Genomic DNA, 13,059 nt, shown 5'->3' with positions numbered 1-13,059 from the left:
GTGAAACCAGAATGCTCCTTGGAGTGAAGGATTCTGAAGCTTTGTCTGACATACTTTGGACATGTTGTAAGGAGGGACAGGTCCTTGAAGAGGGACATCATGCTTGGGAGGGTGGAGGGATGGCGCAGAAGGGGAAGACCCTCTATGAGGTGAATTGATTCAGTGATTGGGGTAATCAGGATGGGTGTGTCAGAGGCAGTGAGATTGGCACAGGATAGAGCAGGGTTTAGAGCTGTTGACGGCACATAACAACAACAATTGATAATGAATAATGGCATAAATGAGTATTTAAACATATAGTAAGCAAAAATAATTGGGTTGATTAATTTTCTAATATGTCATCTTCCTTGTAATTTCAGTCCTGGTCTAATTTATACTTACCCATCTTCCTGTATCACTGGAACACCAGCATGCTTCTCTCATGTCCTGAAGCACCACTGTACCCAGTGGTGTCACTGAGTACCACCACGATACCCTCTTATCCTGAAGCACTAGTGACATCACCAACAGAAACTGAGCTGAAGATAAAGGAAATCATGAAGAAACTGGACCAGCTGATCCCTCCCAGACCTTTCCTCCACATGAACACCACCACCAGTGCATCACACAGCAGAGTCACCTTGCTCAGCCGTCGAGACACCTACTGCAAAGGGGAGCAGCTAGACCTCCTGCTGGAGATGAGGGACCACCTGGGACGCAGGAAGGAGTATGGTGGGGATTTCCTGAGGGCCAGGATGTCTTCGCCGGCCCTGAAGGCGGGGGCTTCAGGAGAGGTGACTGACTTCCACAATGGCACCTACCTTGTCCGCTTCACTTTGTTCTGGGAGGGCCAGGTGTCTCTGTCCCTGCTGCTCATCCACCCCAGTGAAGGGGTGTCAGCTCTCTGGAGGGCAAGGAACCAAGGGTATGACAGGGTCATTTTCACAGGTAAGTATGTCAATGGCACTGCTCATATCTTCACTGAATGTGGCCTCACTGCAAACACAAGTGCTGAACTGTGCCAGTACCTGGACTCTGAAAATGAAGAAGCCTTTTACTGCGTGAAACCTCAACACATGCCCTGTGGGGCCCTGACTCATATGACCACCAAGAACCGAGAAATTTCTTATCTTGCTGTCAAGGAAAAAAGTCTTTTCCAAAGGTAAATGTGTTTAAGGTACACTGAGAGGTGCTCCTGGGCAAAAGTATGCAGCCAATTTCAGTTAGTATTGAGCATGATTCTCTCATATGCTTCCTCTGCTCAAGATTCAGGCCATTCATGTGTCTTCATGACTCCCATTGCCAAGGTTTGCATCTTCACTGAGCTGATTAATAAAAGAAGGTTGCACAGGTGGGACTTTATAACATGTATACCTGAATGCCTAGTATCCCCAGATTCATTTCTTTTTAATAATAGACTTGAATTTTATAAAATAGGTTCATTGGAAAAATATTTTGCTGTGTACTAACACAAATGCTGCATCATAATAAGATACCTTGAACAATGTATGGTAGCATCCATGCTCCTTTATCCATGTCATATTTTATCAGTTCTGCCTCTTAGATATCTTTTGCATTCATATACTTCTCTCTATACCTACTGCCATCATCCATGTTCAGACAAACATCATCTTATTTGGTTACTTTTAAGAACCTCCCATCTTCATTTCACCACCCAAACACTACTTAATCCATTCTCTACACTGCAGCCTAAGACACTTCCCAGAAATTTGTTTCTATTGATCATCTCCATTTGATCTCAAGAGACATATTTCTCAGTAACTACTGCTTAGGTTGAAAAAATCATTCCATTTGCCAAGTTGTAGCCTCATGGTTTCTGGGAGGCCCATTATGTCTTAATTATCTAGTTCTGTCATAACAGAAATACCACACGTTAGAAAGGTTTTGTTTTTCTGAAAAATGAAACTGTATTTTAATTGTGATTTTAGTGAACGTTTACAGAGAAGTTAGATTTTCATTCATTGTTGTACATTTACCTCCCTTCCTTCCCATCCTCCTCCTCAAGTTCACTTTTTTTAAAAAATGTTCATCTATTGTTGGACAAAGGTTAGATAGTTTTGATGAATAAAAATATATTGTTTTCACAGGCCTGTAGGTTAATTCCAAATCAGTGTTTTGATCATGTTCATGCCTTCCTCATCAATAGTCCTGGGCATTCCTTGGTACTTTGGCTTATCCACAGTCTTCATGTGTCCCATGTTTTCTCCTTTATATGTGCCTTCTAGGTCTATTCTAGTCATGGTTTAAAACAGAACTGTTGGTTTTAGGATCCACCTTACACTAGTATCATCTCAAGTGATTGGTTAAATACATAGCATTATGGTAAGTGAATTATATTACATTACAAAATGTCTCATTTCATAAGACATTGTCCTTGGACAACTGATTTTATCATAGGTAACTACTTCATGCCAACAACTAGACCATTATAGAGTCAAATAACTGGAAATTATAGCCTAGTCAAATTGACACAAAATTAACCATCACAACCTGTATAAAGAGACCTTTACAAAGCAGTATGTAAGTATATCTCTACCATTTATGGTAACATCAACAGCATGCTTTTCTCCTCTTGCTTACAAATAGATGCTACTTTCTTTATAACCTTGCTCTTTGCCAAGGGAAGTCACCTCACTGCTGAGAATGAACTATCAGTCTCTTCATGAGTCACTTTGAGAATTGACAAAGGGTAACTCTCCTGTCTGTGGGTCTTTCGCTTGCCAGTCCTTGAAATGATGTCTTAGTTCCAGATTCTAAGTTCATTTGCCAACTTTCCACAAGCATCAGAGCTCAGTTCACTGCCTTTTCCCTTTCTGTTCTACCACCATCCATTTCCTTCTTTGGGATTCTCCTCTAAGCCTCCTGACAGAGCAGGATGCTACATTCTCAGTGTTTCCTTTTTCAGTAGTTTTGAAAGTCAAATGTATGATCTCCTGTCCTGTAGTGATTAAAAAGATGCTTAGTTGCTAAGAAGAAATAGAGTAGATAACAATCATGGGAGACTGCATGCATTTAAAAACCTTCGCAAATTTTGGTTCCCGATCATAGCCCTTCACTCTGCAGAAATCAGTAAAAATTAAAACAAAAAATCTGTCTCTTTCTCTTTATGTCTAATTGTGTGGCTCATCCCATCTCCTGGTATCTACTACCTCTCCTTACATTTAACTCTAGTAAGGATGAAAGACACAGTGATTCTTTCCCTCTTCTTGCTATTCATCCTGTAGATGCACCAAAACAAAAGATCAGAAACCACATACATACCTTTTGTACCTGGCACCTTGGTTCTGATTGCTCTTTAGCTCCTTTCTTCTTGCCTGGACTTAGCACAAACATGAACTCAGGTCAGAAAAAGAAAAAGAAAAAAAAAGTCAAAGAAAGGATAAGATATTTGAAGCAGTAAGAGTCAAGTAGTCTTTTATCAGTATAATATCAGTATGTATAATGTACATTTATTCATGCATCAACTTTCTTGGAAATTTTGAAGGTAAGTGTGATAGGAAACATGAGTAAAGAGAGCCCTGGGACTGAAGGATTTTCATGGCATGTGAAGAAGCTTGGCATCCTTAATAGGTAATGCAGCAACATTAAAGACTTCAGGGAATAGTGCAGTTGCATTTGCAGTCAGAAGGGATGCTCCAACAGTCACATTGAAGAATTTGACGTCACAAAACTAAAACAAGCTAGTCAGATGGAGGCTCACAATGATCCAAGACACACATAATATGAACTTGAATAGCAAACAGGGAAGCAGAAAGAAAAGAATCTAAATGCCGACCTACTAAATATATGGAGCATAAAATTCTAAGATGTGCTGTTTGAATGTAGCAGATGAGCAAAACTACCCTAAACTTCAGGTGCTCTCAGCAGAAAAGACAGTCTTTGAAAATCCTAATTTATTTGGAATGCCCAGTAGACCGAAATTTTACATCAACAATTACAGCTAAAAATAATTTTCTTTCCCAAGCAGGTGATTTATGTTATCTGTATTGTGTGGACAAAAAGAAGCTAATTAATCGCCCTATTTTTTTAAGGTCCAACGTGGGAGTTGAAATGATGAAAGGCTTTAAACACATTACTGTCTCCCGATGTAACAGTAAGTTGGCTCTGTCTTGTGGTCGGTATTGCTTGGCACAAGTCTTTTCAGGGACATTCTAACACAGAGGAATGTGTATCAGTATCAATCTAGTATAAATGTAGTTGTTCTAGAACTCAGTTGATACCAGTTGGGATAAATACTTTGGCTTTTAAAGAAAGAAAGAAAGAAATGTCAGCAAATAGTTTCGAACTTTGATTATGACAATTTCCAGGGCTTTTAACTAGTTCTTCCCAACTCAGACATGACTAATGGAGTAAGACCAGAATGGACCTGAATTTTTTAAATGAGGAAAAAATGACAAGTCAAAACTCTTCAGAAACTCTTAGTAAACAAGGGCAATGTGTACACTACAACCAAAATTCTTGAGTAACAGGGTTGGAAACAGCGGAGCCTCATTCATAGATGGCATTGCTCTCCACAGTCCTGGCAAGAATACAGTCACCAACAAGAAGCTCAAAAAAAGGCTCCTTCTCTTGTATTTCCCATTCCATGGCTTTCACCTATCAGTATTTCTGTTCTAGGTATTGTTTCGCTTCACTCAGATTTTAAAAATTCATGTCAGTCTGGATTTTGCTTTGTTGGCTATGATCTAACTAGTTTGAAAGCTTCTATATTTCATCTCAATTTACTCAAAGGGAAATTTTAATACCCTACATTCATATTTATTCCTGAGAGCTTGTTTCAAAGAGCCAATGATTCTGTCTGAGGAACTGGATAAAATATCTCTTAGTTGTTCATGGCTTTTTAGTAGAGACATTTTAGTTTTGGTTTTCCAATTGTCTGGTGGAAAGACCACCTCACTTTTAGTTGATGTTCTCAACAATTTTATATGGAGCTCCCGTTTTAAGGACTTGATTTATCAGGAAATAGAAAGCTATGTTATTTGTGCAAAAACACTATTTGCATTACTTTACGTTTACTTTCTGTATAGCCCACATTAGATGGCCAGTAACCTTTATCATGAGACTTATTTCAGCTCACAAATGACTTGTTCCTACTATTTATTCAGTAAATATTTATGAGAGCCAAATGGGTGTGAAAGATCATCAACAAATGGAGAAGAATAAATAGGCCACATGGCTGCTATCTGAAAGACTAGCAACCAAACAGCTCTATAAAGAAGGTCATAGGCGGGAGGATTTCAGTTAAAGTTAGTATTTGACTGTGTCCTGAATGATCTCTGTAGTGAAATAATGAGGTGAACAAAAAAAAGTTATAAAAATCATAAATAGGATTGCCAAATAACAGTAAATGAAAATACAAAATGCCTAGTTAAATTTTAATTTCTCACTGCTCTGTTACAAAATAGTTTCTGACTGCTCTATCTCAAAATAAAGCAGTGAGAAATTGAAATTTAACCTGATATTCTGTGCAAAAGGTCATTACAAAGACAGAGGAGGAAGAAAAATCTGAGATAGATGCCAAAAGGGACTCTGAATACTGCACTAGAGCACCAGGAAGCCAAAGCAAAGGGAAGAAATCAGGACGTTAAGGAATTGAACAGAAGATTTCCAAGGGCAGCTTCAGAAGACAAAGCAAAATATTGTAACAAAATGTGCACACAGTTGGAGTCAGACAATCAAAAAGGGTAAACTTGCTTAGCATTTCTCAAGCAGAAGGACTGAAGAATAAATTCAAGCCTCGAATTGCAATACTTGAAGATGCTGTGGGCAGAATATTGAATAATCCAGGAAGCATCAAAAGTAGATGGAAAGAGTACACACAGTCACTGTACCAAAAGAATTGGCTGATGACGAAGAATTTCTTGAAATAACATATGATTAAAAGACAGTGGTGATGAAGGAGGAAGTTCAAGCTGCTATGAAGGAATAGGCAAAAGAAAAGGCCCCAGATATTGATGGCATATCAATTGACATATTTCAACAAACAGATGCAGAACTGGACGTGCTCACCAGGTTATGTCAAGAAATCTGAAAGACAGCTACCTGGACAAATGACTGGAAGAGATCCATATGTATTTCTCATTCCCAAAAAGATGATCCAACACAATGTGAAAATTATTACACAATATCACTAATACTATACACTAGCAAAATCCTGCTTAAATTTTTGCAAAAACAACTGTAACAACAGATGTTCCTCAACATAGAACTGTCAGAAATACAAGCTGGGTTTAGAAGAGGCCATAGCATTAGGGACATCATAACCAACATTAGATGGATCTTGGCTGAAAGCAGAGAGTATCAGAGGAATATCTATCTATGTTTCATTGACTATGCAAAGACATTTAACTGTGTGGATCACAACAAATTGTGGCTAACCTTGAGAAGAATGTGAATCCCAGAACACTTGATTGTGCCTATGGGAAACATATTTGGACTAGGAAGCAGTCAGCGGAACAAAGCAAGGAAACACTGCATAGTTCAAAATCAGGAAAGGAGTGTGTGAGGGATGTGTTCTGTCTCTATACCTTTTCAATCTATATGTGGAACAAATCATTCAGGAGCCTGGACTTTATGAGAAGGAATAAGGCACCAGGATTGGAGGAAGACTTATCAACAGCCTACATTATGCAGATGACAAACCTTGCTTGCTGAAAATGCTTCAGGTGAAACATTTGCTACAGAAGGTCAAGGACTACAACTATAGATTGTCGCTCAACATCAAGAAACAAAATTTCTCACCACTGGCAAATTGGCAGTATTTGATAGATGGAAAAGATTGAGATTGTTAATAAATCTTGCTCAGATCCACATTTAACACTCTTAGCACCAGAAGTCAGGAAATCAAAAGATGAATTGCATTAGAAAAATCTGCTGTCAGGGTCCTCTCCAGAGTGCTAAAAAACAACGATGCCAGTCAAGAGACTAAGGTGCACTTGATCCAGGTCATAGTCTTCACAATTACTTGCGATTCATCAGAGAGCCGGACAGTGGCTAAGGGTGACAAAATAAGAACCAATGCTTTTGAGTTTTGGTGCTGGAGAAGAGTATTAAACATACCATAGTCTGCCAAGAGAACAAACAGCTGTGTCCTGGAGAGCGTGCAACCTGTTTGCTCTTTGGAGGCAAGGATCTTGAAACTCCATCTCATATACTTTGGGCAGATTGCCAGGACAGACCAGTCTTTGGAGAGGTATATCATGGTTGAGAGAGTGGAGAGACACAACAAGAAATGAAGACTCTGGATGAGACGAATTGACATAGTGACTCAGGTAATGAGGGCAGGTGTGTCATAGACAGTGAGATTGGCTCAAGATAGTGCAGGGTTTTGAGATATTGTTCATAGGATCACTATGAATGGAAGTCTACTCAATTGTACATAGCAACAACCCAACAACTGCTCTGGTGGCTTAGTGACAAGGAGTGGCACTACTAACTCAAAGTCTCATGGTTTGAATCCACCAGCTGCTCTATGGGAGAAAGATGGGCATTATCCTCCCTTGTGATTTACTGCCTCTGAAAACCCACTGCAAGGTCAGCTGAGTCAACTCAGACTCAATAGCACACAACACCACTAATACGTAGGTTAGTAGTTGAAATCCACCAGTGGGCACCAGAGCAGAAAGGCAGGAAATCTGCTCCAGTGAAGATTACAGTCAAGAAAATCCCATGGTAGGGAGCTCTGGTGGCCTAGTGGCAAGAAACTGAACTGAAATACTGAAGGCACGTGGTTTGCATACACCAGATGCTCCTCTGGGGAAGGAGGGGCAATCTCCTTCTGTGCCACTTGGATCGATTTGATGGAATACAACAAGAAACGGAAAAAAATAAAGAAGAGAAAACTCCATGGAACAGTTCTACTCTGATTGCCCTGAGTTAGAATTAACTTCAACTTTATATTAATGAGCTGTTTGGCTTTCTTTCTTTTTATGTGTGTAAGCATTGACAGAAAGAAAAATATATTACACATTATTTGGATAAAAACATTTTTGCTGTGCTTATGTACCTTCAAGTCAGAGCTAACTCTCCTGTGAGTTTTCAGAGGCAGTAAATCACATGAGAGCAGATCCCACCTTTCTTTCATGGAGCAGCTGGTAGATTCGAACAGTAAGCCCTTGGATCATCAGCACAGCTCTTTCTCATTAAGCCACCTGAGCTCCCCTATTGGAAATTAATTTGACGTGTTGTATTACTTGATGAACTAGTGCTGAGCAAAATTACAATGAACTGTACTCAAAACATAAGTGGGGAATGAGGTTTTAAAGGGAGGAAGAAGCTAAATCATAGATCTTCTCAAAGGTCATGCTGAGTATCTAATAGGCTTCGGAAAGCCACAGAAACCAACTAAGCAAGTCAATGATCTGATCCGCCCTTGTATTTTTAAAAATTGACTCACAATTCAACAAAATGTATATAAGTGACTGAAAGACAGTTTAAATTATTACTGTTCTTATTTTGTGCCCTTAAGTCAGAACTGACTCATAGCTGGTCCTCCAGTGGGTTTTCAGAAGCTATAAATCACACAAGAGGAAACTGCTCTTCTTTCTCCTGGCTTTTCAGTTGGCAGTGCAACTCCTTATTATGTCACCAGAGCTCCCCACATAGGAAGAAGATAAATAGAAAAATGTCTATATGAGGTGCCTTGAGTTTTTTGTTTTTAAAAATAATTTGCATGTCACCCTTGTGGAGGGGCCACGCTAATCTTCTCCGTATCGTTCTAATTTTAGTACATGTAATGCCGAAGTGAGCACAAGGTGACTTGATATTAAAGGATCCCAAATAAATTTGTATTCATTTCCTATTCCTACTATATCAAATTACCACAAACTTAAGTTGCTTAAGACAGAAAATTTACTTCTGCAGTTAAGTACCTTCTTTCACAGGTCTCACTGAGCTAAAAATCAAGGAATTAGCATGCCTGTATTCCTTCTTGAAACCTCTGAAGAAAATCTATTTCCTACTCTTTCCAAACTCAAACTCTCAAGACTGAGCAGGGTCCAAGGTAGAATCAGCTCTGTGGCTTTGTTAGCAACTGCCATCAAGACAGAATCAACTTGTAGCTGACTTACCAATGGGTTTCCAAGGCTGTAAATAACACAAAAGATTTTCCATCTTTCTGCAGCTTCTAGAAACCAAATTCAGCCCACTGGTATTGTACTGACCTTGACTCTGGCACCTTTCTTCAGGGCTCCAAGGCTATAAATCATTCTAGAGGTTATAAATCTTTTGCCCATCTTTTTCCCTTGGAGTGGCTGCCGGATTTGAACTACAAAGGTCAGCACCTTTGGGTTAGCAGCACAATATAAATGTTATGCCTCCAGAGCTTTTTCTAGCTTTTAAAGACTACTCATCTACCTCATAGTCTTCACAGTTGCATCAGAGAGCTGGAAAATAACTAGGTATGATAGAGAATTGATGCCTTTGAGCAGAGGTGCTAGAGAAGAGTGTTGAATATACCATGGACTGCCAGGAGAACAAACAGGTTCATCCTAGAGAGAGTGAAGCCAGGCTGCTCCTTGGAGGCAAGGATTCTGAGGCTTCATCTGACATACTTTGGGTATTTTGCAAGGAGAGGGACATCATGCTTGGAAGGGTGGAGGGACAGAGAAAGAGAGGGAGACCATCAATGAGATGGATTGAAACAGTGACTGAAGTAATGAGGGTAGGTGTGTCAAAGACAATAAGATTGGCACAGGGTAGAGTAGGTTTCAGGGCTGTTGTATATAGGGTTGCTATGAGTCATAAATGACTCAATGGCACATAACAACATCTACCTCATAACCCCCTTTCCTCTATCTTCAGAGCTAACTGCAATGGATTGAATCTTCATATCACATCTTTCTGACTCATTCTTCAAGCTTCTTGTTAGAAAATTATATTGGGCAAAGATAGATTATGCACTCACTCTGAGACTGTTATGCAAGGGAGAAATTAGTATATAATTTTTTTAAAACCATTGTTATTTTCAGCTTTCTAACAACATTCAGATTTGTTTCTTACGTAATGCAGAAGGTAGCACTGACAATAGAAGTCCTGTTGTAGCAAAGCCTAAAATACAAGGTGTTAGCTAGCTCAATAGTGGAGTAGTGGTATAGTGGGGAGAAAACATTTATGATGAGGAAATTTTACCATATCATGATGAAGCATTTTGTAAACTTGCGATATCTTGGATATCGGACCGTGTGTCAATAAAGACTGTGATTCCAGTGGAATTTGATGAAATATCTCATACTGTTGATTTGGATTGCTTGTTTCATGTCACTCTTAGAAAAGTACTATTAAAAGAATATTAACTCAAGTTAGGTATTTTAAACTCTAAAGTTTTTGAAATGTACACATTATGTTTTAAGGTTTTAAGAAAGAAAATTAAAAGTTACTTTCTAATGGAACAAAGGTGAAGAACTTAAAGCAAACACCATTAGCATCATTCAAATTAGATACTGCAGCCAGAGTTACCCCAGAAACAATAGGGATTGCAGAGAAATGATAGATCATGAAGATTTACCTAATAACTGGATGTAGGAAAAAGGAATAGTGAAGAGTCAGGATGATTAGAAAATTCGCAAAAGAATGAATAAAAATGTCTAAGGCAATGCTGATAATCAAAGAATAATTAGGAAGGAGAGGAAGTAGAAAATATGAGGTTATAGAAAGATTAAAAATGGGTAAGGCAAAGAAAAAAGGTTTAATGTTTTCAAGTAACTTCTATCAGTAAAATCACTTACCATAAGTATTTCTGTTAACAGAGAGTGAAGAGATAAAAGAAAAATGCCAGATTGGAATGAAGAGCCCAGTTCCTGGTGGTTATACTATAGGAGGAAAGTGGAACACAACATTTTGCAACCAGATGCCGTTAAATACAATGAAGGTGAATGACTGTTTGAAAGGAAAACTCATTTACCTCTTGGGAGACTCCACACTTCGGCAGTGGATCTACTACTTACCCAAAGTTGTAAAAAGTATGTAGTTTTAATTTTATATAATTTTATAAATTTGGGCAAGTTTTAAAGTTGTTGGAGGGGTTTGGTGAGTCAGTTACAGATGTTTACTATAATGAACTTCATACACAAGTTTGAGGAATGAATATTCATCAAGTCAATCATGATTGCTTAGGTTATAAAGACTTACCTAATTTGAAAACCTAGAGGAAATGGACAGATTCCTTAAAACTCATGCCCTGCCCATATTGACACGGACAGGAGTGAAGTAGTAACTAACGTTTGATTTGGTTTCTAGAAGCTGGATAAAGATGGAAAATCTTTTGTGTAACTTTCAACCTTACTCACTTGAACAGACCCATCACAAAAGGATAAATTGAAATGGTCATAAAGGACTTCCCCACAAAAAACGTCCTGAACCAGATGGTTTCATAGCTGAATTCTGCAAAATATTTAGAGGAAAATCTATCACCAATTCTACTTAAATTATTTTTAAAAAAACAGAAAAAGAAGGAACATTCCCAGAGTCATTCTATGAAGCAAGCATAACCCTAATACCAAAACCAGGCAAAGATATTGTCAAAAAAGGAAACTGCAGACCAGTATCTCTCATGAAAAAGACACAAAAATTCTTAACAAAATCCTGTCTCATAAACTCCAACAGAATATAAAAAAATTAATCTATCATGACCAACTGAGATTCATAATAATTATGCAAGGATGATTCAACATAAGAAAAACAATCAATGTAATTCATCACATTAACAAAGCAAATAAGAACCACATAATCGTAGCAATTCATGTAGAAAAGGTCTTTGACAAAATCCAACACCCCTTCCTGATTAAGCAGTCAACAAAATAGTAATAGAGAGGAATTTTCTTAACATAGGGAAAAGTATGCATGCAAAATTAAGAGTCAATATCATTTCAATGGAGAAAAACTAAAAGCATTCTCCTTGCAAACAGGGACCAGACAAGAATGTTCACTGACACCACTCCTATTCAGTATTGTATTTGAAGTACTTGCTAGGGCAATACAAGAAAAGGAAATTAAAGGCATCCCTATTGGCAAAGAGATGGTTAAACTTTCTCTATGTGCAGATGATGTCATAGTAAATACGGAAAACTCCAATGACTCAACAAAAAAACTGTTAAAGCTAGTAGATCAATTTAGTAGAGTCAGTATACAAGATCAATATACAAAAGTCAGTGGGATTCCTCTACAGTAACAGATTTCTCTACAGAAAACACAGATAAGAAAACTAAGAAAGTAGTACCATTTGTAATAATAGCCAACCACAAAATGAGATGTTGTTGTTGTTATGTGCCCTCGAGTTGCTTGTGACTCATAGTGACACTATGTACAACATCCCTAAACCCTGCTCTGTCCTGCCAAACGCACCATCTCCGACACACCCACCCCAATTACCCCAGTCACTGAATCAATCCACCTCATAGCGGGTCTTCCCCTCCACCCTCCCAAGCATGATGTTCCTCTCCAAAGATTGGTCCCTTCTTACAACATGTCCAAAGTATGTCAGACAAAGCTTCAGAATCCTTGCCTCCAAGGAGCAGCCTGGTTTCACCCTGTTGAGGACAAACCTGTTTATTCTCCTAGCAGTCCCTGCTATAGCCAATACTCTTCTCCAACACCACAGCTCAAAGGCATCATCCCTAGTGATTGTCCAGCTCTCTAATGAATAGCAAGTGATTGCAAAGACGGTGGCCTGTATCAAACATACCTGAGTCTCCAGAGTGACACCATTGCTCTTCTGTACTTTGGAGAGGTCCCTAACAGCTGACTTTCCCAATTTCCTGGCTTCTGGTGCCAAGAATGTTGATTGTGAAGCCAAGCAAACTAAAGCTGTGAACATATCAATCTCTTCAGCATCCATAATGATGCTGCTAATTGGTCCAGTGGTGAGAATGTTTGTCCTCTTGAAATTGAGCCTCAATCCATATTGAAGGCTACAGTCCTTGACACTCTGCAGCAAGCACTTCAGGTCCTCCTCAGTTTCAGCAAGCAGGGTTGTGTCACCTGCATAACGCAGATTGTTGATAGATCTTCCACCAATCCTGATGCCACACTTCTCCTCATAGAGCCCAGCCTCTCAGATAATTT

General features: G+C 38.8%; 1 protein-coding gene across 2 annotated transcripts in view; it reads left to right on the top strand.

Moving 5' to 3' along the window:
* The first annotated feature begins 506 nt into the window (after nucleotides 1-506).
* The window catches only part of NXPE1 (neurexophilin and PC-esterase domain family, member 1), a 24,133-nt gene continuing 11,580 nt past the window's right edge, over nucleotides 507-13,059 (top strand). Inside the window, exons 1-4 of one of the 2 annotated variants that reach the window (XM_006890798.1) lie at nucleotides 507-1,141; nucleotides 4,032-4,093; nucleotides 4,161-4,174; nucleotides 10,757-10,958. In XM_006890798.1, the coding sequence (XP_006890860.1) occupies nucleotides 537-1,141; nucleotides 4,032-4,093; nucleotides 4,161-4,174; nucleotides 10,757-10,958 (883 nt within the window). In that variant the 5' untranslated portion in view covers nucleotides 507-536. Of the gene's footprint in view, nucleotides 1,142-4,031; nucleotides 4,094-4,160; nucleotides 4,175-10,745; nucleotides 10,959-13,059 lie in introns of both variants that reach the window. The other variant, XM_006890797.1, reaches the window with a different exon arrangement.

This window comes from Elephantulus edwardii, unplaced genomic scaffold (genome assembly GCF_000299155.1).
Source record: "Elephantulus edwardii isolate Elephantulus edwardi_28Jun2011 unplaced genomic scaffold, EleEdw1.0 scaffold00093, whole genome shotgun sequence".
NCBI lineage: Eukaryota > Metazoa > Chordata > Mammalia > Macroscelidea > Macroscelididae > Elephantulus > Elephantulus edwardii.
Note: the sequence above shows the minus strand (reverse complement) of the source record. Positions and strands in the feature narration are given on the sequence as shown.